The 24,548-nt window shown below is 51.0% G+C and overlaps 1 protein-coding gene across 3 annotated transcripts; it reads left to right on the top strand.

Annotated features, from left to right (window-relative positions):
* The first annotated feature begins 163 nt into the window (after positions 1 to 163).
* Positions 164 to 24,316, top strand: Numbl (NUMB like endocytic adaptor protein). 3 transcript variants are annotated; one of them, XM_004999970.4, is made up of 10 exons: positions 164 to 681; positions 4,177 to 4,261; positions 6,392 to 6,531; positions 7,457 to 7,531; positions 7,621 to 7,695; positions 9,034 to 9,174; positions 16,897 to 17,086; positions 20,395 to 20,697; positions 22,647 to 22,766; positions 22,907 to 24,316. In XM_004999970.4, exons 1-10 carry the CDS (start codon positions 658 to 660, stop codon positions 23,560 to 23,562), a joined length of 1,809 nt encoding a protein of 602 aa, XP_005000027.1. In that variant the 5' UTR covers positions 164 to 657; the 3' UTR covers positions 23,563 to 24,316. The 3 variants fall into 3 exon arrangements, with proteins under 3 accessions (XP_005000027.1, XP_003462054.1, XP_063108849.1); XM_003462006.5 differs by having other exon boundaries at positions 409 to 681; positions 20,392 to 20,697; XM_063252779.1 differs by lacking the exon at positions 164 to 681 and adding an exon at positions 1,756 to 2,811 and having other exon boundaries at positions 20,392 to 20,697.
* Positions 24,317 to 24,548: the final 232 nt, after the last annotated feature.

The raw sequence follows: 24,548 nt of genomic DNA, 5'->3' as shown, positions 1-24,548 counted from the left end.
CTAGGTCCCAGCTTGGCGACCCCCCAAACTCCCAGCAAGTTAAACCGATCTGGCTCCTGGAGCCAGGGTCTATTTGCTCCCCCTCCCCTTCCTTGCAAAAAGTGCCTCGTCACCGCTTCTGCCTGCCCCGCCAGGCTGGGAGTGCAGTGGGGTTAGCGAAGAGATTTGGGGGATGAGGAACTGCAAGGGACCTCTTAATGCAGTTCTTTGAGATCTGGAGGACACGTGAGGTCAGGGGTCACAGAAGGCAAGGGAATCTGCGCCACCACGGATCTAGGGGAAGGAATCAGCGAAGCTTATTGCACGCTTAACCAAGGCCCAGCCAGTGGGCGTGGTGGGGCGGTGGCTGTACCGGAGAAGGCGGAGTTGTATTTGTATGTGGGCGTGGCCTGTGTGGGTTGGAAAGGGCGGGTCTCTTTGCATATGCAGCAGGCGCCCGGCTAATGGGCGGGGCCGAGGCGGGAGGGACGCTCCCCCGCCCCCGGAACGGAGTCCTCCAGCGAGCGGAGCTGGCTCGCGCGCGTGCATCCCGCACCATCCCCCGGCCTTGGGCCCGGCCGGCGTCAGACAGAGCTGCCGTCGCCGCCAGAAGAGCAGCAGAACCCAGGAAGCCGGGCCCGGCAGGGGCCGCGGGAGGCGGGGGCGCCCGGGCCCTGGATGTCCCGCAGCGCGGCGGCCAGTGTGAGAAGGGCGGGAGAGGGGGGCTTGGGTCGGGGGGCGGCGCCGCTGCTGATGTGGCGGAGGGTGGGAGCTGAGGGCGCCTCCCGGATGGACAGAGGCTGCCAATGCTGGTGAGGGTGGTCCAGGGTGGGGGTCCAAGAACAGGTCCCCAGTCAGCCAAACCAAGAGAGACGGGGTCTCAGGCATAGGCCATCTCTTGCCAAGCTTCTGGAAATGGATCCTGGGCACAAGACACCCCTCACCCCATCAAGGACAGGGGTACAGAGATTCTAGGTACAACTCCCAGGCAAGATTTGGGGGACTGGATACGGGACATAGTCCTCATATGAAGCCAAGGCCTCCCGGAGGCGGTTCCAGACACAGTCCCTCTCCCTCCCTACCGGGGGCGGTGAAAATCTCTGAGCACAACAACCCCCGAGGCAAGGTCTTAAGGATGAGGTTCCTCTGTACAGCTCAGATTCCCCCACCAAGCCTTAGCCAGGAGGGACTCCCAGCACTGCCTGCCCCTAGGCCTCAGAGGCTCATTGGCACAGCCTTATTCCAGTCCCTGGGCGGTGTCCCAGGCACAGCCCTGCTCCAAACAAGGTCCCTGTGCCTGGGACCCCACCGCATTCCAGCATGAATAAAAATGAGGGAAATTTTAGGAGTCTTCCTTCTTGCTTGGACCAGGGTCTCAGGGCACAGGTCCTCCAGGCCACCTCCTTTGTCCCTAGGGCTGCCCAGCTGTCCAAAAGAGGACCTATTCGTAGACAATGCAGTCTTCCCTATCGGACCTGGTCCCCCAGACTCCAGGATTCTGGCTGGGCTAGGGGCAGCTCCCCAGGGACCCGGTGCAACCCTGTCTGTCTGCAGCATCTGCGATGGTGACAGGCGGCTTTGTGTGTGGTACCTAGAGGAAAGGGTGGAAGCAGGAGACAGGGAGGGGGCTAGGAGTGTGACCCAGTATTTGTGTGACTGTGGCTGTGTGCATACATGGCGCTGCAGCTGGGGACGATGAGGAATCTTGTGTTGTATGATCGTGTGCCGTGGTTGTGTGTGGTGGTGTCTGTGTGTGGCCCCACTATTCGTGAGACTGTTTGTGAATGATGACTGCTCACTGTGCAGACCCTCCACTTTTCAGTCTGTCTGTATTGCATAGTTGTGATTGTGTGACTTTGGCTATGGTTATGTCTTTTGTGCCTTGGTGTGTGACAGTATCTGTGCTGAGTCTAGGGATGGGCATGTATGTGACTGACTGAAGGTATGGGTGGAGTTGTGACCGTGTAAGTGGAGTTATGTCTGTGACTGCATGTCCATGTGTGGTGCTCCCAGGGACCGAGAATACTGTGGTTGTGTCAAAGTGGATTTTATGTATTTGTGTGACACAGTGCTGTACAAACTCTGGGTACGTTGACTGCAACAGTGTGTGAAGTCACACTGTGCCTATGTGACTGGGATTGTATAATGGCGCCCTGAGTGGCAGTGGTTGAGTATTCCCAGCTACATGAGGGTGACTGGGGCTGTATAAATGATGTATAGCTGTGTAATTCTGAGTGACCGTTTACTTACAGCCTTGTGTGTGACTCGGGTTATGCATTTGTGTTTGGGGGATGTTATGCATTTGACTTACTGTCTGCAATGTTGGCTATATTGAGATTATTGTGTGTGACTTGCGTCTGTGTACCTCTGTGTGTGTGCACACGTGCATATTTGTGGCCATTTTCCCGTGCATGGGTAACCCACATATCTATGATCTGGCTAAGTATGCTTGTGCACCAGACCACTTGTGTTAGGATCTGTGTGAATTGATGAGGGCTGGCTGGCCCCTGACTGTGTGCCTGGCTCTGTCAGGGACCACTTCTGTGTAAAACAGCTATAATGCTATGCCTAGGTCGATGTATTTCTGTGCATACTCCTGACTCTGCGATGTAAGTAGGAAATGGGAACTGCACTCATGTCTCTGTGAGTGAGATGTTGTGTATATAGTTGGGGCTATGACTTTGTCCACCTAGGGCCACACATGCTTGTTGATGTGACTTGTTTGTCTGCAGGGAGAAAGACTATGTTTCTGTGATGGTGTGACACGGTACAGCTGTGTATGGGACACTGATTGTGACAGGTATCCGGGTGATGTGGACACCAGTGCTGCAGGTCGGTGCATGCACCACCATTTCCAGAACATGTGTGGCTGAGTCTGAGGGGAGCCATTCTTGGGGCTGTTTGTCTCTGGGTGGTTGCATGCTGTGCCTTGCACATGTGTAACCGTCTGTCGTGCATAGGCCATGGAAGTCAGTATCCCTGTGTGTGGTCGTGTACAGTGTCACACAAGTATGGCTATCACAGAACACTGTGGAATAGATGTGAGCAAATATGAGCAGCAAACACAATACGTGTGACAGCGTGTAACCTTGCGAGGTGTGCTGGGGAGGTGGATGCGGCTGAGGGGAACGGTGATGTGCAGCCGTGGCTGTGTGAGGCTCTGTGGGCTCAGAGAGACCAAAAGTGCATCAGTCTGTTTATGAGCATCCCTGTGTAAGCATGCAGCACAAGAGGTGTGTGTGACAAGTGTATGTAGCTGTGGTCGTGTCAGCGTGTGTGTGGGTGCTTATAGGTGGCCAAATGGGTGAACTGGGACTGGATGTGATTCCACTGCGGGTAGAGGAGCTGCAACGTGGGTTTCTTGGGTAGGCACCTGAGGAAATACAACTGTCACTGGGTGTGGTTGTATACGCGTAACCCCTGTGGGTGTACCTGAGCCCAGAACTTTGTTTTTTTTGTTTGTTTGTTTGGTTGGTTGGGTTTTTGTTTTTTTTGTTTTTTTTTTTGTTTTTTTTTTTTGTCTTTTTCCTTTTTGTCGGTACCAGGGATCGAACTCACAACTACCTGCTTGCAAGGCAGGGGCTTATGCCGCTGAGCTAAATCCCCAACCCCAAGCCCAGAACTTTGTATGTGGCTGAGAAAACAGGAGTGACAGATATCAGTGAATGGCAGATCAGGTGGGGTCTAGGCAGGCTGGGGCACTCCACATATGTGTGTCTGTAAACGTGGACATGTGACCAGATGTTCACAGCGACAGCTATCTGTGGCCATGACTGTTTCTGTGTCTCTGTGACCGGAAATCTGTAGCTGTTGTGTCTATAACAAAGTGTGCATAGCTCTAACCCACTGCTAAAGACAACTGTAGATGCACGTTGGCTTCATGCGTGTCACTGTATTTTGTGTGTAGTCCTAGGCAGGTTTAGAGGCCAGAGCCATTCACACCATCCCCTTGGGGATTAGGGCCTTCTGAAGCCAGCACATCTCCAGCAATGCCCACCCTCCAAACACACCTACTCCATCCTGGGCCCTTAGAACAAGGTGGCTGTCTCCCTGGTAACAGCTGCTATGACAACCAGGGCTCCCACAGGGAGTCTGAAATGGAAGGGGTTGGCTGAAGACCAAAGTGGGGAGTCAGGGGTGAGTAGGGGACCTAACTCCACCCCAAACTTCTCACTTTCCCCTTTCTTCTTTGGGCAGGGCGGACCCAGAAGGCCTGAGCAGCACTTGCCCCCAGCCCCGTGTGGGGCTCTGGGGCCCCCTGAAACCTTCAGGACGGAGTCAGGTGAGTGACCAGGCTGGGAGCAGAGAGGGCCCGGGGGGGTATACGGGTGTGCCTAGCGTGATCAGAACTGTCCCTGTGTCTCACAGGCTTAACTGCATTCATGAGTGGGCACCCCTAAATGCACACTCGGCCACCACCAAAGTCTGCTCATCTACATACACACATTGTCATCCTCACACTTGCTGTGACTCACACACTCAGACCCTCACACATCCATAGACACACACTTAGGCACACACACGTTAATATGATGACAGGCACACGTAAAGATGTGCTAAGTGGTTGTTCATTTACAACAATAGGATGGATCTGTACACATATTCCCAGACAACGCATGGACTCTCACACAGCTAGCCACAGGCCAGATACACTCTTCCACACTCAAGAAATGCACACAGGCAGTGTCCCAGGCAACACTTACAGACCCATGCTTCTACAGATAATATACTTTTGTATACAGTCTTATAAAAAATTATCATAGGTTTGGGCCCTCCAAAAATTCTGATTTTGCAGTCACAAAAGATACTTAGCACTCCCGCAGACAAGTTGTACCCTCACAAATAATACCCAGGAACACAGTCTAAAAAACTACAGCCTGGTTTTCTTATGTACCCTCTTAAGTGTTAACACTGCATCAGACATATACTAGAACAATACCCACACCCATACTGTGTAAGATGGCAGCCTCAAGCTGTGACATAGACTCGTCCTCACAAACAGTAGCCACAACCATCCAGTCTCACCAACAGCTGCCCTGTTGGACATAGGCAGGATTTCATGGCTGTCACCTGCTCAGAGGCAATAGTCCTCAAGAACAGTAAATGAGCCAAATGTAGTGTCTCACACCTGCAACCCCGGCATTCTAGAAGGCTAAGGCAGGCAACTGAGTGACTTATTGAGACCCTGTCTTAAAAAAAGAAAGGCAGGGATAGGGATTTAGCTCAGTGGCATAAGCGCCTGCCTTGCAAGCATGCGGTCATGAGTTCAGTCCCCGGTACTGATAAAAAAAAAAGTTTGGGCTGGGGATTTAGCTCAGTAGCTTAAGTACTTACCTAGTAAGTACAAGGTCCTGAGTTCAATCCCCGGTACTAAAAAAAAAAAAAAAAAAAAAAGATGGGTTAGGAATATTGTGCAGTGTGAAGACCTGGGTTAAATAGCCAGTACTGCAAAAGAAAAAACACACAGTGGGCTCACCCTTGAGGCAGCTTCACAGATGTCAGCACAGACATGCCCTGTCAAAGACCCCAGCCTCATGCACAGACACAACCACTCCACATGCAACATGCACAACCCCTCTGAACTATCCACAGCACCCTTCAGGGACAACACACACAGATAGCAACCAACCTGTGGACACCAGGCCCCTCACCGACAGCACCCACAGCCACATACCATCATAAACGATCACACTCAGCCATGTTCCTTCCACATAGCCTTCCAGAATACACTCACAGCTAACAGAGGCATGCTTAGACACAGACGCCCTCACCAGCCCATTCCTCAATCCATTATACACTTGCTTCCATGCACACACACAGTCCCCATCTGCCATTGGTTCCTCCAGCTCTGGGTGTCCCCTCGTTCTTTCCCTGGAACTGTTAGGATGGCTTGTAAGTCACTGAAGACTGGCCTTAGGGCTGGCCACTTCCACTCTCATCACCCACACACGCGTGCACACAGAGTCCTACCTCTGACTCTGACAGCCACAGAGAGGGGCTGTGTTTCAGATCTCCCGGGACAAGGAAGCTCCTCCTTCCCCTCCCTACAGAGCACACGTAAACTCCTGGGCCCTCTGACCACCCCGTCCACATCCCTCGTACCCCAAAGCCCTCACTCGCCTTGGATGCTTTTGCTTCTCGTGGGTCCCAGCTCCAACTTCTGCCCCCCTAACGCCTGTGGCCATTGGCCTACTCAGCTCCAGGCTCCTTGCCCCGTGTTCCTGAATCCTTGTTGCACAACCCTGCAACCCTGTGCTTTCCCCATGTCTCCCAAATGTCATGTCCTCAGACCCAGTGACTCCCTCATTATGGAACCTCTCTTCCATGCTGACCAACCCCTATACCCCTCGAGCCCCAAACCTTCACACCTATAGTCCTGACCTGGACTGACACTGCTGTCCTTTGTCTCTAGACGAGTCGGGCACCATGAACAAGCTACGACAGAGTCTGCGGCGGAGGAAACCAGCCTACGTGCCTGAGGCATCGCGTCCCCACCAGTGGCAGGCAGACGAGGATGCCGTGCGCAAGGGCACGTGCAGCTTCCCAGTCAGGGTGAGTGTGCGGATGCCACTGTCTGAGGGAGGGGTGCAGCCAGGGCAGGGCCACCCAGGCCACCTGCCGCGTACCCCCTATATCCTGGAGGTGGTGCTGAAACTTCTAAGGACTCCATGAGGACCCTGTGTGGCAGACTAGGGACTACATTTTCAGAGAGCTGGGGAGGCAGACACAGTGGCTCACACCTGTGATCCCAGCAGTCTGGAAGGCTGAGGCAGGAGGATTATAAACTCAAGTCCAACTGTCTCAAAATTTTAAAAAGCTGGGAGGAGTAATTCAGTCCTCAGGACTTGAAAAACAAAAACAGCTGTAGATCAGGACCCTGAGTCTTTTAAAGTTCTCATTGAAAATCAGGACATGGGAGCGGAGGATGTAGCTCAGCAGCATAGCACCTGCTTGGTGAGTGCAGGGTCATGAGTTCGATTTTTGGTACCAACAAGAAAAAAAAAAGAAAATCAGGACATTTTTTCCTGAATCAGAAAGATGTTACTTGGGACACATTGTTACCCCATTTGATGGCGCTCCCAGTTTCCAGAAGAGTAACCTCCATTGGAATGTCAAAAAAATGTGTAGCATTTACAGAGTCTTTTTTAAGGGCTTTGTGGTTCAGAGAGCTACAGCCCCTTACAACATATGCCATGCTTTTGTTGGGAAGACTCCAGATTCAGGGCATGGGCCATGGAGACCCTTCTGGGGGGGACCCTTCAGTTCCTACTGGGCTGCTGGCTCTTCCACCTGGTTTTCTACTTCCCTGAAGTGGACCTGAGTATGCCAGCTGGCAGGATTGAGGAAGGGAAGGCCCTCATGCTGCTACACATGATGATGGCTGAGAGCATAGCCCAATGCATGGCGCATGAGTGGGGAACACTGGGAATTACTGATCATGCTGCTAATTTCCTGTCCTCCTTCCTCCCCACCCAAGTACCTGGGTCATGTGGAGGTGGAGGAGTCCCGGGGGATGCACGTATGTGAAGATGCCGTGAAGAAACTGAAGGCGGTAAGTGATGGGCTGGAACCAGGGAGGGGCAATGTCATCTGGGCAGAGGCAGCCCTGACTGGTCCACTCCGTCTCCACCCCCACCCCAGATGGGCCGGAAGTCAGTGAAGTCTGTCCTGTGGGTGTCAGCAGATGGGCTCCGAGTGGTGGATGACAAGACCAAGGTAAGAGGCCTGTGGGGGTGGGGTGGGCACCAGGGGGCCGAGGTCCTCACCCTGTGCTGGTTCAGCCTCATAGGTCCAAGCCCTCAGCCCAGGATATCCCTCCCTTGAGGACCTTCTAGACGACACCATGTGTCTCTGCAATGACTTGGTTCACCGCACAGGCCTAATTCAGGAAGGAGGGCTGTGGTTATTTGTGAGCTGGTGCAGAGGGAAGGTGAGAGCAGAGACTGGAGGGGCGACCTCAGCCCTCAGCACACCTACTCACCAGCTGGGGATGCTGGGCGTGAGATATAACGCCTCATCTGAAAAATGGGGCTCAGAATGGACCCCGCTGTTAAATGAGAAAGTACTACAAACTGATTAAAATGCTACCCACCACATCGTAAGTATCTAGACCAATATGAGGTAGCGGCTACGAGTTTATTTTCAGTCTGCCCAGCCAGGCGATCCTTGGGGTCAGGACTGGGTGTCTGTCTGTTCTCCAGTGACTCCCTGTCCCAAGCCAGAGACTGCCTGAGAAAGCAATATGGATGTGCTGAGGGCTGGGTTCATGGCAGAGCAGTGTCACCACCTCCTCGGGACAGGCAGATCCCTTGGCCCAAGGACTGTCTTCTCCAGCAAGCTCTGGCTGGCTCCCCGCAAGTTGAGTCAAGCACCCCTTCTTGGCTTCTGCAAGCGCCTGGCCTCCCCATCTAGGCTGCAGCTCATCTGTCTGTGCCTTGTTATTGCACCCTGCATGTCTCTAGCTATCCCTGTCTCATGATGGATGTGAACTGGAAGCTTTCTACAAGGCTTCCCCACAATGGTCTCTGTGACTTATCCAGTCTGTAGCCCTTTCAGGACAAAAATTTAGAGCAGCTGTTGAGTGTTGAACAAATATGTGAAAGACAGTTCATAAGCCAGGTATGTTAGTGCACGCTTGTAATTCCAGATACTAGAGAAACTGAGGCACAAGAATCTAAGTTCAAAGCCTACCTGGGCAACTTAGTGAGACCCCTGTTTCTAAACAAAAATGGCCACAGGGCACAGTGGTGTACACCTGTAATGCCAGCATGCTGGAGGCTGAAGCAGAAGGATTACTGCGAGTTCAAGGCCAGCCTGGGTACATAGTGAGTTGAAGACCGGGCTGGACTAGACAGTGAGACCCTGTCTGAAATCCCAAAAGAACAAAACAAAACAGCAACAAAAACCCTCACAAAATAAATAAAAAGCATCGGGACTGTAGCTCAGCATTCCCTGGGTTCAATCGCCAGCACTGTAAACAAAGAAACAAGAAAGAAATGAACAAATAAGGATCGAATGGTTTACGCCACTCTCCTGGCCTCCCTGGCCTCCTAGGACCTGCTGGTGGACCAGACCATCGAGAAGGTCTCCTTCTGCGCGCCTGACCGCAACCTGGACAAGGCTTTCTCCTACATCTGCCGGGACGGCACCACCCGCCGCTGGATCTGCCACTGTTTCCTGGCACTCAAGGACTCTGTAAGTATCCCCAAAACTGGCCCCCTTCTGCCTTCTGTAGCCTGCAGGCGGTGTGAATTGGACAAGCGATTGGCCCCTGTGTCTTCGGAGAGAGGTGTACTGAATTTCTAAGTGAAAGGATTCTTGGGAGCCTTGAGTGGGCAACACAAAGTGTGAGAAAGTGTCCAGCGCATCCCAGGCACGCAGGAGAGCCCTGTTACCCTTGTTCCTAGTGGCTCCCCACGTGTGCATTTCACATGCAGATTGATGACATGCAGCTTTTCTTGTGTAAGTCTCACCCAGATTTAAGGTACTGAGAGTTTCTCATCCCCAGCAGGCGCTCTTGGGTCCTTCTCAGATAGTACCCCACCCAAGGGCATTCACCGTTTGTTCAGCCTCAGCACCTTTTGCCCATAGTTGTAGTGTTTTAGGGGAAAGGTCAGATTCCTTTCTGAAAATCTGATGAGCGATAAGTGGACTCTTCAGAAGAATTCACACAGTTAGAACACTGAGGCTTATCATAGAAAAATCCCCAGATCACAGTGGTTTTGATGACATACATGTTAGTTTCACATAAATAAAACCCAAAGACAGGGAATGTAGCATTGGCATCACCTCTCTGTGCTCATCGGGGGCCATGGTTCTTGTGTGGCTTCGTGTTCCCAGATGGATGCATGTGTTCCAGCTTTCATGTCTGCATTCCAGTCAGCACAAAGGATGCGTAAGGAGCAGCACACTTTGTCCTTTTTAGGAATTTCACAGTAACTAGCCACACGGACATCCTTAACTGCAAAAGATGATGGCAAACATAATCTTTATTTTGCCCTGGACCCTGAACCCTGAACTCAGACTCAAAACAACTCTGGTAGAAAGCCAGACTCTCTTTTTTTTCTTACGTTGCCCAGTGTTCTTTGGTTATAAGCAATAGGAACGATTTAAACCCAGAATATGATTAATGGGAGAAGCTAACTATAGTGGCTCATGCCTGTCATCCTGGCACTCAGGAGGCTGAGGCAAGCAAATCGCCATGTGTTTGAGGCCAACCTGAGCTCCATAGTGAGTTCAAGGCCAGCCTGAACTACAGAGTAAGACTATCTCAGACCAAACAGGAGCGGGGAAAAAAGATTGCTAAAGGGATATAAAATGGAGAGGTAGCCAGAAACGTGGAGTATCAGAAAGGACGGCCTTGGGACCCAGAAACTGCCCAGTCAGGGTGCCTCGGTAGAGAGCCAGGTCCTAAGGAGAGGGTGTGGAGTTAGCCTGGCACTGTCCTCCCTTGGCCAGAGGGCGAAGCACTCAGTTAGGCTCTGTTCATAAGGAAAGTGGGATGGGGAAACCAGTGCTGGACGCGTAACACAAACAGTTTCAATCTAGCAGTTTCCACCCCAGGATTCCCCATTGTGTTGTGTTTGGGAGGCCCCACCCCAAATAGCTCTGAGCCCCAACACTGGTCAGTACCCCCAGCGTCCCGACTCGCGCATCATGGCAGAGCTGACACTTAAGGTGGGAAACAAATTCAAGAATGTAATGTGGATCAGTCAGTAGTCAGTGGGGCCTGCTGGGACCCGTGCAGAGAGGGCAGAAACCCTAGTGACTGGCAACGTACGTAGTGGTCATATCAGTCATCCGTTGCTGCATAACAAAGCGCTTCAAATTTCATGGCTTAAAACTGTACTCATGTCTTAGCTCTCATGGTTTCAGGAGGTCAGGAATCTGGGGAAGGCCCAGAAGGATGGCTCTGAAGACAGTGTCTAGGACTCTCCACGAGGTGATCCAGGCTCAGGGTTCAGGACAGGCAGGGGAAGAGAGAAAGAGACAAAGAGTCCGGCAGGAGGAAGCAGTGTAGACACTGAGGTTTTGTCCTGGACAGCACCTGGCCCTGGGCTACTGTTTGTCCAGTGGGTCACAGAGGTCTTGCTCAGTGAGAAGGACAGCGCATGGGCTTCCGCTCTGACAGGGGAGGGAAAGGTTCTGGAAAAGCCTGTGGCACCGGAAATGGGTTGCAGCTACTTTCTGAAAGCACACTCCACAGGGCTGATGGTATGGATGTGCGTCCAGCCGCCTGGCTGTGTGGGGTCCGTGGGCCCAGTGGCATCTCCATCAGGGGATAAGGGAGCAGTTACTCACAGGTTCCTGTGCTAACTTTTTTTTTTTTTTGGTCCTGGGAATCGAACTCAGGAGCTTGTGCTTCCAGGCAGGTGCTGTGCCACTGAGCTGTATCCCCGGCCTTCCCCGTGGAAGGGTGTGTTGCGATCACATGCAAAGCTCTCCCCAGGGTTGGGTACTAAGTGTTCAGTAAACAGGAACTGAACTCCACTCTGCGGATGACACTGGAAGGTAGAGAGGGAGGGCAGGGCCATCTGCTCCTGATAGAGTGTGCTGCTGAGTGAATTTGTTGCGCTGCTGAGCTGTGGTTTGCAGCAGCAAGATGCTTCAAGTTTGTTTTTTAGGCGAAATTCCCATAAAATTAGTCACTTCCAGTTGTACAGTACAGCGGCCTTCAGTACGTTCACAGTAACGTAGAGCCACCCGCTCTGTCTAGTTCCAGAATATTTCCACCGCCCCCACGGGGGACCTGTATCCTTCCCCCACCCCACCCCATTTCTGGAAACCTCTAATCTGCTTTCTCTCTAAAATTTACCTGCACTTTTTTTTTTTTTTTATTGGTACCAGGGATTGAACTGACGACCGCCTGCTTGCAAGGCAGGTGCTTATGCTGCTGAGCTAAATCTCCAGCCCCACTCCACTTCATATTATTATTTCAGAGGGTTTTTTTTATTAGTGCATGTTAGCTGTACATAAAAATTACATTCTTTGTGGAAAGTTGGCACCTTACAATCGTGATACGTGACTTTCTTTTTCTGGCAGTAGTATAGATGTACTCAGGGCTTTCACACTGACCTAGATTTCTAGCGCTTCCTTTTTTTTTTTTTTTTTTTTTGTCTTTTTTGTTTTTATCGGTACCAGGGCTCAAACTCACGACCGCCTACTTGCAAGGCAGGTGCTTATGCCACTGAACTAAATCCTCAGCCCCTAGTCCTTCCTTTTTTCTTTTTCTTTGTTGCTTTCTCAGAGGGAGGTGGTTTGTTTTGTTTTTTGAGACAAGCTATGTAGTTCAGAGTGGCCATAAAATTACTACATAGCTTAGGCTGGCCTCAAAGCCATGGAAATCCTTCTGCTTCAGCCTCTGGAATGCAGGGATTATAGGTGTGCGCCACCACACCCAGCTCGTGTCTATTCTTTACCTTCCTTTAGTCGGATTGTTTTTTGTTGTAAGAATTCTTTATTTCTCCTGAGTACTAGGCTCTTAGCAGATATATGGATTACAGATCTCTCCCCTGACCCTGCCCCATTTCATGATCTTTTCACTTTCTCAAGTGATCTTTGATGAGAAACATGTTTTTAATATTGTCCAAGCCAAATTTATCTATTGTTTTCTTACATGTAGGTTTTTATCCATTTTGAGGCTATTTCTGTCATGCAGTGCCAGGCACCGAGTCAGGGCCTTTTGTGTGTCCGGCAAGCACTCTAGCACCGAGCAATGTCCCTACCCTGAAGTTAATCTGGGTGTACGGTGTCAGGTGTCCAACCTCATTCTTTTGCATGTGGATGTCCAGTTTTCAAGGTATCATTTGCTGAAGAGACTATCTTTTCTCCACCAAATGGTCTTAGCACCCTTATTGAAAATATATTAACCCACCGGGTATAGTGGCGCACACCTTTAATCTCAGCACTTGAGAGGCTGAGGCAGGAGGATCCTTTCCTGGGCTACAAAGTGAATTCAAGACCAGCCTGAACTGCATAGGGAGACCTTGTCTCAAAAGAAAGGAAGAAAGACAGAAAGTATATATTGACCACACTTGTATGGGTTTATTTCTCTTTCACTTGCCCATTTGTCTGTGTGTCTATCCTTATACTAATACTGCACTGGTTTTCCTGTTTATTTGTTTGTTTTGGTGCTGGGAATCGAACTCGGCACCTTGTGCTTGTTAAGCAGGCAGTTATGCCTCAGAGCTGTATCCTCAGCCCATTATTGCACTGTTTTGACTGATATGGCTGTGTCCTAAGTTTGGCAATTAGGAAGTATCATTCTTCTACCCTGTTGTTTTTCAAAACTATTTTTGGCTATTCTGGATCCTTTGGAATTCCATTGTATGCATTTTTGTGTGTATGTTTGGATTGAACCACAGGGCTTCTGCCCTGAGCTACATCCCCTGATCTTTTTCTTATCTTTTATTTTTGAGATGAACTCTCACTAAGTTGCTGCTAGGTTGCCCAGGGTTTAAACTTACAATACTCCTGCCTCAGCTCCCCAGAATGCTGGGAATATAGGCATGTACGATCATGTTGGACCACTTAATTTTTTTTCTTTTTTGAGACAGGGTGTGGCTGTGTAATTCAGGCTGAGCGCACTCTGTATCCAGGCTGGCCTCAAACTCACAGTGATTCTCCTGCCTCAGTCTCCCTAGTGCTGGGATCACAGGCGTGAGCCAGCACACTTGGCCTCCTTTCACTTCTTTAATTTTCATGTGGTGTCTCACTGAGTTGCCCATGCTGGCCTTGAACCTACAATCCTCTTGTCTCAGCCTCCTGAGCAGCTGGGAACATGGCACCCACCATGACCAACCTCCTTTTCACTGCCTCTGTTCATTGTCAAATTCTGGTAAGTGTGATGAGACCAGCTAGGAACGATGGCTTATGCTGCCATACTGTTTTCTTGTACTGAACTAGCCTTGCATTCTGGAATAAACCCCCCATGGTTATGGTATGTAATCCTTTTACTATGATGCAGGATTCAGGTTCCCAGTTATTTTGGCTTTCGTTTTGGTTTTTATTTTATTTTATCAGTACATGAGTGCAAGTTACATTCCTTTGTGGACTTGTTACATGTACATAACATATCTCAATTTCCTTTAACAACAAACAGAAGTCTTCTTATGTGAATCCCAACTCTGCCACTTCACTTGTTAGATTGAGGGTATCACCAGCCCATCTGAGCCTCAGTTTCTTGATCTGTGAAATGGGTTCATAAGAATGTTCACCTCCTGGCGGTTTTGGAAAAAGTCATAAGAAGGTACATTTCTTTTCTTTTCTTTTTTTTTTTTTTTTTTTTTTTTTTTTTTTGTCTTTTTCCTTTTTAACAGCACTGGGGATCAAACTCATGACTGCCTGCTTGCAAGGCAGGCGCTTATGCCGCTGAGCTAAATCCCCAGCCCCAGAAGGTACATTTAAAAAAAAAAAAAAAGTACATTTCAACCCAGCACCAGACAGAGTTATGGTGACATATATGTGGTATTTCCTGACTATGCACACTTGGAGTGTAGCAATTACTTCTTGCAAGAAGTCTGTAAAGTAGTTGGCTAGGACCATCACTTTACAGGGAAAGAAACTCAGATATTGAGGGGGAAGTGATTTCTAGAGAACTCACAGCTCATAGGTGGAATGGGGGATCAGTGCCAATCCAAGGCAACCTAACCTCAGAGCACTGGAAGGAAGTGCTCAAGAACAGTGACTAGAAGCAGGGCACCCGTGTAATCTCAGCACTTTGGGAGGCTGAAGCAGCAGGATTCCTGGGAGTTCAAGACCAGCCTGGCTGCATAGTAAGTTAAAGGCCAATTTGTACTGCCCAATGAGTCCCTGTCTCAATAGACAAAACGAGGGCCCAGGGTTTAGCTCAGCAACACAAGCATCTGCATGGCAAGTGCGTGAGGTCATGAGTTTGATACTTGATACCAAAAAAAAAACCCACAAAAAAACAAAAAATAAAGCCAGATGAAAATAAAATAGTAGCCAGTATTTCCCTCTCAACATTTGATTACTACTTTTGAAATGTGGCACTGTGGATTAAATCCAGATCTTTTTCACTGAGCTACATTCCTGAGCCTTTATTTTATTTTATTTTACTTTTTGAGACGAGTTCTTCCTGTGTAGTTCAGGCTGTCCTTGAATTTACTATATAGTCTAGACTGACTGCCTCAGCCTGGCATGCTGAAATTATAAGCGTGCATCACCATGCCCAGCTATTTTATGTTATTTATCTTGAGACGGGTTTTCACCAAGTCACCAAGTGACCGGCGCAGCCCCCCAATGAGACAGGAGAGGCTTCAGGTGGTAACAGGAACTGCTGCTTTATTTACGCGGGCTCTGGTTTATATATTCGGCCATGACCAATCACAGGCTGCCACGAGGAAGCAGGGTGGGAATGGGACGCAGGCTCTGGCTAATATATCCAGCTGTGGCCAATCAGGGGTTGCCACAGAGTCGGCACGGGGCGAATACGGAGTGAGTGCGAGGTGCGCACGGTTGGCTAGTTTAGAGAGGGACGTAATGCATTGCGGAAGCTGACGTGGTCTTATCTTCCCGGGCAGGGTGTGTTGAGCGCCTGCGCCCGACAACCAAGCTGGGTTCCAGCTTGTGGTCTTTCTGCCTCAGTCTAGAGTGCTGGGATTGCAGGCATGGTGCCCGAACACCAAGCTGGATACTAGGTTTTTTTTTGCAAGCATGCAGTGAAGTTGATGGACTTACTCCGTCACCCACCTCCACATCTTCTCATTAATGTTTGCAGTGCTGGCTGTCACAGAGCTGCCATCGTGTGTCGGGTGCATTTCAAGGTGCAGACATCCTCCACCCAACACTTCAGCAAGCATTCCATGAAGCAGAATGCATATTTGCTTCCAGTGTTTTTCTTCTGAGTAAAATACATGCCTGTCTTAGTCAGGCTGCTATAACCAGATATGTAGACTAGATGATTGAAACAACAAGTATTTAACTCAGACTGATGGCTGGAAGCCCAAGCCCAGGAGCTGCATGATCTGGTGGTTCTTGCAGGCTGGCTTCCCAGCTTACAGGTGGCCTCTTCCTGAATGGATTTTCACATGGAAGGCAGGGTCTTGTTCCTTTCTCTTTTCTTTGTACCAGGAATGTAACTCAGGACCTTGCATTTGCTAGGCCTTTTTTTTTTTTCACATTTTTTCTTTTGATACAAGGTCTTACTAAATTACTAAATTGCCTTTCTGCCTCAGCCTCCCATAGTGCAGTGATTATACCATGAGATTAGCTACATTCGTTTTCTGAAGACATTAATCCTGTCACAAGGACCCTAACATAATTTTAACCTCAGAGTAAGATACCATTCCATGGCTTTGGGAATTAGGGCTTCAATATCAGAATCTGCAAAGGTTCACGAGCCTTTAGCCCCCAGCAACACTGCACATTTGCTGAACTCTGACAACTGCATATACCTGTGACCTCTGCCTCTGTTGGGGCCCAGAAAACACTGCCAGGGAACATCGCATGGCCCCACTCCCAAGAAACCTTTCCACCTTACCTTAGCTTTGTCTCTTTTAGAATGCCTTGAAAACGCAGCCATACTGCGCATGCCCTCATATCTGGCTTCTAGGGCCGGCTTGTTTTGCGTGTGTGGCTGTGTTACCCAGACTGTCTGGAACCCCACAGCTCAAGGGATCCTGCTTCAGCCTCCTAGAGGGCTGGGATTACAGCATGCGCCGCTCCACCCTCCTCTGCCCTTCTCTTCTTCCCTGTTCTCCCTGGCCCTATCCTCCCTTCCCTTCCATGCTGGGAGGGAATCCAGGCCTTGCATGCACCAGGCCCGCGCTGACCACTGAGCCACCCCCGGCCCTTCGAGCTGCGTTTTGCGGTTTGCAGGCCGTGTGCCTGTGTCGCTGAACCCGGGCCCTGGTCAGTCTGCCGGCCGCATGTGTCTGACCCCGACTTCCTTCGCAGGGGGAGAGGTTGAGCCACGCCGTGGGCTGCGCCTTCGCTGCCTGCCTGGAGCGGAAGCAGCGTCGGGAGAAGGAGTGTGGGGTCACAGCCGCCTTCGACGCCAGCCGCACCAGCTTCGCCCGCGAGGGCTCCTTCCGCCTGTCCGGGGGCGGGCGGCCATCAGAGCGTGAGGCCGTGGACAAGAAGAAAGGTGAGTACTGCCCACACGGGGAGGGGGACCATGGGCTGGGTACGCAGAGCTGGGAGGCATAGGGACTGCAGGGCAGCACCACAGAGTTGGTTACAGTGCCTCTTCTTAAAAAGCCACACTTAGGGCAGCAGGCTGCCCAGCAGTGAGGCAAAACTCAGCTCATAAACCATCCCAACCACACACACATGCACACTCACACACACACACACACACACACACTCAGGAGCAACCCAGGGTTTTTCACACTGACAATCTCAGATCCCTTTAAAAAAATGTTTTAGGATCGGGGATATAGTTTAGCAGAAGCGCAAGGTCCTGAGTTCGATTCCCCATACCAAGAAAAAATTATTTTTTTAATCTGAGGTGAAATCCTGCTAAATTGCCAGGTCTGGGTTGAACCTTGTGATTCTCCTGCCTCAGCCTCCAACAGTACTAGGAATACTGGCGCGCACCACCCTGACCAGCTCACTAAGCACTTTGTAATCCAAGTCATGGGTCTTTGTGGCTTTTCCATCTGCGTGGTAAGACCTAGAAATCAGTTTAGTAAACAGGGCTGGAACTCTTTTTAATGAGATATAGGCCGGGGATATAGCCCAGCAGCCAGTACCTACCTGGAAAGCTTGAGGCCTTGAGTTCCATTCCTGATACAAAAAGTAAATTTAAAAATTTTAAAGATGCAATAAAAAATATTAGAGTACATCAGATGTAGTATGAGTTAAGTATAATTTAATGATGCTTTTACTTCCGTTTGTGTGTGTCCCCATCTGTATAATGGGTTACCACAAAAATCATACCTTAGGGTCAGGCATGGTGGTGCATGACTATAATCCCAACACTCAGGAGGCTGAGGCAAGAGGATTGCTGTGAGTCTAAGGCCAGACTGGGTTACAAAATGAATTCAAGGCCAGCCTGAACTGCGTAGAGAAATCCTGTCTCTACTTTTGCTTGGCGTGGTGACTCATGCCTGCAATGCAAGCATTGGGAGGCTGAGGAAGGGGATCTCTGTGAGTTCAAGGCCAGCTAAACTACATAGCAAGACCCTGTCTCAGAAAAATGGATAAAGTTATGAAGAACTGTCAGCAGAGGGACCAATAGCATTTAGATCGTTTTATTGTTGACAAGGAACACGGGTTTACAATCCTTTACAGTTTGCAAATATTTCTTTTTTGCTCTCTCTGTCTGTATTTTTGTTTTGAGACAATATCTCCTTACAGTGCTGAGGGTGGCCTTGAAACTCATGCTTCTCCTGCTGTAGCCTCCCAAGGAGCTGGGATCACAGGCATACACCATTGAGCCCAACTACTGATATTTATATACCATTTACATAGCATATTAGAATTTATGAAGAACATTGGCAGAGCCAGATGGAGTGGCACAAGCCTGTAATCTGGCAGCTGAGGCAGGAGGATCACAAATTCAGGCTCAGCCTGGTCAACTTAGCAGTTTGGTGAGGCCCTATCTCAAAACCTAACATGGACTAGGGGTGTATCTTGGGTCAGAGGCCCAAGGTTCAATCCCCAGTACCACGCACATTTATTCCTAGGGACTTTGCATTTTAGAAAGCCCTCACTTAGCACAGCCCTGCTGAGGCTACAAAGCCAGGGCCGATTTGCGGCTGTGTCTAGTTCTCTACAGCCAGCACTGCGCTCACCGGTTTACAACCTGGAGGCTCTGAGTTTTAACACGGCACTCTGGACTCTGGAACAGAGCTCTGTCTGCAGAATTGTTTATCAAGCTCTTTTTGAATTCCAAAGCACTGAGCACTCCCTACCTTAGCTGACCTTGTCCGGAGGCCCAGGGAGGTAGCCCGGGGATGTTTATCCCAGGTTTTTAGTTCAACTGGAGCCCAGAGAAGGGCGGGAACTTCCTGAGGTCACCCAGTAAGAAAGGGCAGAGGTGATTTCCTAGTTCCAACCTCTTGAGGGCTGTTTCCACAGTGCCAGGCCAGCCCGGTGGGTTCCTCGTCACTTCTTCTAGAAGGTAGGAGAAGCAGCCTAGGTGACATCCCTGTGTGTGGCTGTGGCTCTGGTGAGGCCCTGGATGGAGGAGGAGGAGGAGGGATGGCAGGGGAGGCAGGGGAGGCCTGAAGAACCTGTCTCTTCACGGCAAGTGGGGAGACCAAGTCCCCCTCCCCCCCCAGAATCGAGAACAGTCCCAGAGTAGAAGGAAAACAGTCTGGAAAGCGTCCCAGAGCATGATGTGGGCCAGGCCAGGACTGCAGTGACTCACAGCAACTGGGAGTGGGAAGAAGGGCTGCAAATAGGGAAACAGAGGACAGAGTGGCAGAGAGAGAATGCGGTGGAGAGGGGCGGCCTCCGGGAGGGACACGGGAGGGCCATTGCTTGAAACACAGATTTCAGAGTCAGCCTACCCCTTCCTAGCAGGGTGACTGGCCGCAGCACAGGCCTTTGCTGGACCTCCAGGTCCGCAGCTGTAAAATGCAGATGGTCTCCGTCCCAGGCTGTTCGTATGGACAGACAAGTTAACACTCACAGAGCTCCTGGAACAATGCCTGATACTGTGTTCACATACTAAATAAGTGTTGATAAATTACCAAAAAGGGTCAGCGTCTCCAAGGGGGAAATGGTGAGCACAGTGCAGGAAGACAGATCACAGACAAAAAGCTAGAGACCCAGAGGTCAGGCTGGGCCTCCTGGGGAAAGCAAACTTGGCTTGGGTGGGGATGAGAGATGCCCCAGGCTTCTGACCAGCTTGAGAAAAAGACATTGGGTGAGGAAGGCGACATCAAGAGGGCCAGGCATGATGGCACACATCCGTAACCCCAGCACTCTGGGAGACTGAGGTAAAAGGATTGAAAGTTCAAGCTCAGCCTGGGGAACTTAGCAGCAGACAGCTATCTTATAAAAAAACCAGAGCCAGGCCTGGTGGCTCACACCTGTAATCCCAGCACTCAGGAGGCTGAGGCAGGAGGATTGTTGCGAGTTCGAGGCTAGCCTGGGCTACAAAGTGAGCTCAAGGCCAGCCTTAACTGCATAGAAAGACCCTGTCTCAAAAAGATAAAAGAAAAAAAAAAAGATCCAAATGCAGGTCCTAGCAGGGCACGGTAGCACATGCCTGTAATCCCAGCACTTGAGGCTAAGGCAAAAGAATCACTGCAAGTTCAAGGCCAGCCTCATTAAGCTACATAATGAATTCAAGACTGGTCTGAACTACATACCAAGACTCTGTCTCAGAAGGAAGAAAAAGGTCCTGGGATCCATCTCAAGGAGGAAAAAACATGCCAGATGGGATTTTTTTAAATGCCAACATGAGATCTCTAATCAGCTGTTCCTCTGTGTCTCTAGCAGAGGCAGCAGCTGCTCCCACTGTGGCCCCTGGGCCTGCCCAACCTGGGCATGTGTCGCCAACACCAGCTACCACATCCCCGGGTGAAAAGGGTGAGGCAGGCACCCCAGTGGCCGCAGGCACCACTGCTGCTGCCATTCCCCGGCGCCATGCCCCTCTGGAACAGCTGGTTCGCCAAGGTTCCTTCCGCGGGTTCCCAGCCCTCAGCCAGAAGAACTCACCTTTCAAACGGCAGCTGAGCCTACGGCTGAATGAGCTGCCATCTACTCTGCAGCGGCGCACCGACTTCCAGGTGAAGGGTACAGGTGAGCTTTGGATTCAGTAAGCATGGACATAAGGATCAGCATTGTCTTAAGTGAATAAGAGATAGAGAAGAGGCGGTACATACTTGTGATTGATTAGCACTGTCTGCCAGGGGCAAAGGATAGACAGGTGGAACACACCATGATTAAACAATGTCTGGCATTGGGCAAGGAATAGAAGAAAGGTAACACAAATTGTGATTGATTAGCCATGTCTGCTCTTGGCAGGAGAATAGCAGAAAGGTAGCATGAATCATGATCAGTTGGCATTGTCTGCTCTGGTAAAGGGACAATAACAAGATGTTGTACGTCATGATTAATTAGCAAGATTTGCTGTAGGCCACTACATCTACTGCAGGCAAGGGAAGGAGGAAAAGCACAGAAATAGACTGATGCTTCTTCCAAGCACTGTATCGGTAGGATTATGAGACCTTGGCAGTTAATGGATAAAAGTACTCCTTAGGTCCAGGAAAGAATTGTAATGGATTAGCAATGCCTGTCTAGGGCAGGGAGGAGAGAGGGATGTGTCATGGGCAAAAGGAAAGAGTGGCACACCGCATGAATAATTAGCAAAGTTTTCCATGGGCAAGAGAGAAGAGAGCAGGGAGGTGTTACAGGAGAGGTCGAGTGGAGCCGTGTGATCTGGCCAGGGAAGGGGTAAAGTGAGCAGAGAGCTTGGTGAGGAAAATAAGCTTTGTGTTTGATTATTAATGTCTGCCGTGGGCCAAGGAGAGGAGACAGATGGCATATGTCATGACCTAAAAAGCAGTGTCTGCCACGAGCCAGAAGGAGGAGAGAGATACCACGATATTTTTGACTGAAGGAGACAGGTAAGAGGGCTGCCTGCCCTCAGCAGTCCAGGAAACCATGCAGTCTGGCCCACCTCCCACATCATATGCCAAATCCGGACACCCTACCTCTTATGGCTGTGAGGACTGAGGTGGGAGGGCGTTGATTTGTATCCAGCAGGCTCAGCTGCTCCAAAGGTAACAGTGGAGCAGTTTCCACATGTGTTGAGAATGACACATTCGCTCCACATCCTACAGCATTCCTTGCCTGTCACACTGTCTCCTTGTCTGTCATAGTGCACACACCGGAGCCGTCACACACGCACCCTGAGAGTTAGCTGCTACTCAGGCTCTGTTTGGGAGCCTCATACCCCGGCAGCCAGCTACACACTTGTCGAGATGCAACTTCCCACATGGAACTTTCAATCTCACACTGATGTTACCCTCTGACACACATGTCGCACACACTTGGAAACCATCAGTTTAGAGCCATGGACACACAGCAATCTCCCCTGCACTCAAGGACCACATACCTGGATTCACAGTCTTGGGAGCCACACTTGCAGATAGATCCACACTCACTTGCACACTCCATCAGACAGGCAGAAGCACACAGTTGAACGTCAGTCGCACAGGTTGCACCTCACACACCCCATGCCTGTTTGGACAGACACAGTCAACGTGGACAGTGACTTGGACACCACATCCCCCAGCCTGGGCCCTCCTATCAGACCCAGTGATTCCCTAGCCACTTCTTTCCGATGCCCATGAGGGCGTCCTGCATACCATCTTAGTTCCTGAAATGTCACAGACTGTCACATACCACACACGACAGTCCTTTGCTTATTTGGTAAGATGGTACATTTTAAGCATCTCTTCTAGTCTGTGGCCACTCACAGATCTTCAGGTCATTGGTTTGGGTCCCTGTTACTGTCAGCCATCACATGTCACTTACTGAGTTGGCCATTGTACCACTCAGATGCCATATTCGTGGCCATGATCACCCAGTGACCTGCTGACCCACACACCTGGATTCACAGTCTTGGGAGCCACACTTGCAGATAGAAAGGGAAAGGAAAGGAGCCGGGGGTGCAGAGAGGGCCACTGCAGGCATACTGGGGCCGGGCCTGTCTGCCAACCTCTCCTTTTCCCTGACTCCCCCAGTGCCCGAGATGGAACCTCCTGGTGCCAGCGACAGCGATGGCATCAATGCCCTGTGCACACAGATCAGTTCATCCTTTGCCAGTGCTGGAGCACCAACAGGGCCACCATCTGCCGCAACAGGTAACTCCACCCTGTCACTGAGCCAGACACCCTGCGGTGCCCCCGTCAGAGGTGGACACAGCATCAGTCCTCTCATCCCCGGTCCATTCCAGTTCCCTGCTGCAGCCTTCACCTCTCTCCTGCCCCTTTCTTCTCTCCAGGAACTTCTGCTTGGGGTGAGCCCTCTGCACAACCTGCAGCTGCCTTCCAGTCTGGGCACAAGCGGACACCCTCGGAGGCTGAGCGATGGCTAGAGGAGGTATCCCAGGTGGCCAAGGCCCAGCAGCAGCAGCAGCAGCAGCAACAGCAGCAGCAACAGCAGCAAACAACCTCAGTACCCCCAGTTCCCACCATGCCACCTGCTCTGCAGCCCTTCCCTGCCCCTATGGGGCCCTTCGACACAGCCCCTGCCCAGGTGGCCATGTTCCTGCCACCCTCACACATGCAGCCCCCATTTGTGCCCTCCTACCCGGGCCTGGGCTACCCACCCATGCCCCAGGTCCCCGTGGTGGGCATCACCCCCTCACAGATGGTGGCCAACGCGTTCTGCTCTGCTGCCCAGCTCCAGCCTCAGCCTTCCACTCTGTTGGGAAAAGCTGGGGCCTTCCCACCTCCTGCCACACCCAGTGCTCCTGTGGGTCAGGCCCGTCCTCGCCCCAACGGGGCCCCCTGGCCTCCAGAGCCAGCGCCTGCTCCAGCCCCTGAATTGGACCCCTTTGAGGCCCAGTGGGCAGCATTAGAGGGCAAGCCCGCTGTGGAGAAGCCCTCCAACCCCTTCTCTGGTGACCTGCAGAAGACTTTTGAGATTGAACTGTAGCCCGAGCTGCCCAGCTCACCCCGTCATCCCCAGATGTAGCACCTGGGGGTGGAGGCACAGCCCCCCACAGTCCTGCTTCCTGGGGCTGTGCCCTTCAGCATCCTCTCTTAACCCTTCTCTCCACTACCCACAAAACTACTACAGAACCGACATAGCAGTGCCCAGGGTGCAGCAGGTTGGCATTCAGGGACAGACCCAGCCTGGCTAAGGGAGCCATTTCACTGCCAGACTCGGGCCGATGATGCCCCACCTCCACCCCCACAGGGATGGCCAAGGTCCCATGGAATGCCCTCCCAAGCTCCCTTTCCTAGTTTTCACCTTCCACCTCCTGATGTTGGGCAGGATAGAGGGGGAACGTCCACTTAGAGGCTCTCCTGGGCCCCACATGAGTGCCCACCCCAAGTGCAGGGTCTCCTCCCCATATACACAGCACAAGCCAAGGGCTTCCCTCTGCCCGTGCCGTTCACTGCCAATGCTCTACTCCCCACTGCCTGCCCCATCTGGGGCTGTGTCTTCTGGGGTCCAAGGTCTCATGGGGGCAGGGGCCAAGTTGGGGGCCCAGGAAGTATGGGAGGGGGAGGAAAAAAGATGCTCAGTTACCTCACACCAGTGCCCGCTGGGAGGTGGTCCCAGAAGAGGGGAAGGGGTGCCTGGCGGGTACTTTTCTATCTTTTATTTCCAGATTTTTTTTTGTATCCAAACTCGCAGATTTGTATTATACAAGGACAGCCAATAAAGGATAACTATAATGGTACCCCTCAGGAGAGCATGAGGGTGTGTGGAGGGGCGGTATGGCCTCAGAGCCTTTCCTCCTGAGTCATCCTCTAAAATAGGAAAAGGGTCCCCCTGAGCAATCAGCTGAGTCATAGCTCGGGAACAGGTCCTGCTGTCTCAGCACACCACTTGGTACGAAAGGGAGCCCAGAATTAATTATCCTGTTTCTATTACAGAGTTTGAACTAAGGAATAAAAAACAAATTCTAAACT

Source organism: Cavia porcellus, unplaced genomic scaffold, assembly GCF_034190915.1.
Source record: "Cavia porcellus strain 051 isolate PalLab524CR breed Dunkin Hartley unplaced genomic scaffold, mCavPor4.1 scaffold_7, whole genome shotgun sequence".
Lineage (NCBI taxonomy): Eukaryota > Metazoa > Chordata > Mammalia > Rodentia > Caviidae > Cavia > Cavia porcellus.
The sequence above is the reverse complement of the archived record's forward strand: the minus strand, read 5'-3'. Positions and strand labels throughout refer to the sequence as shown.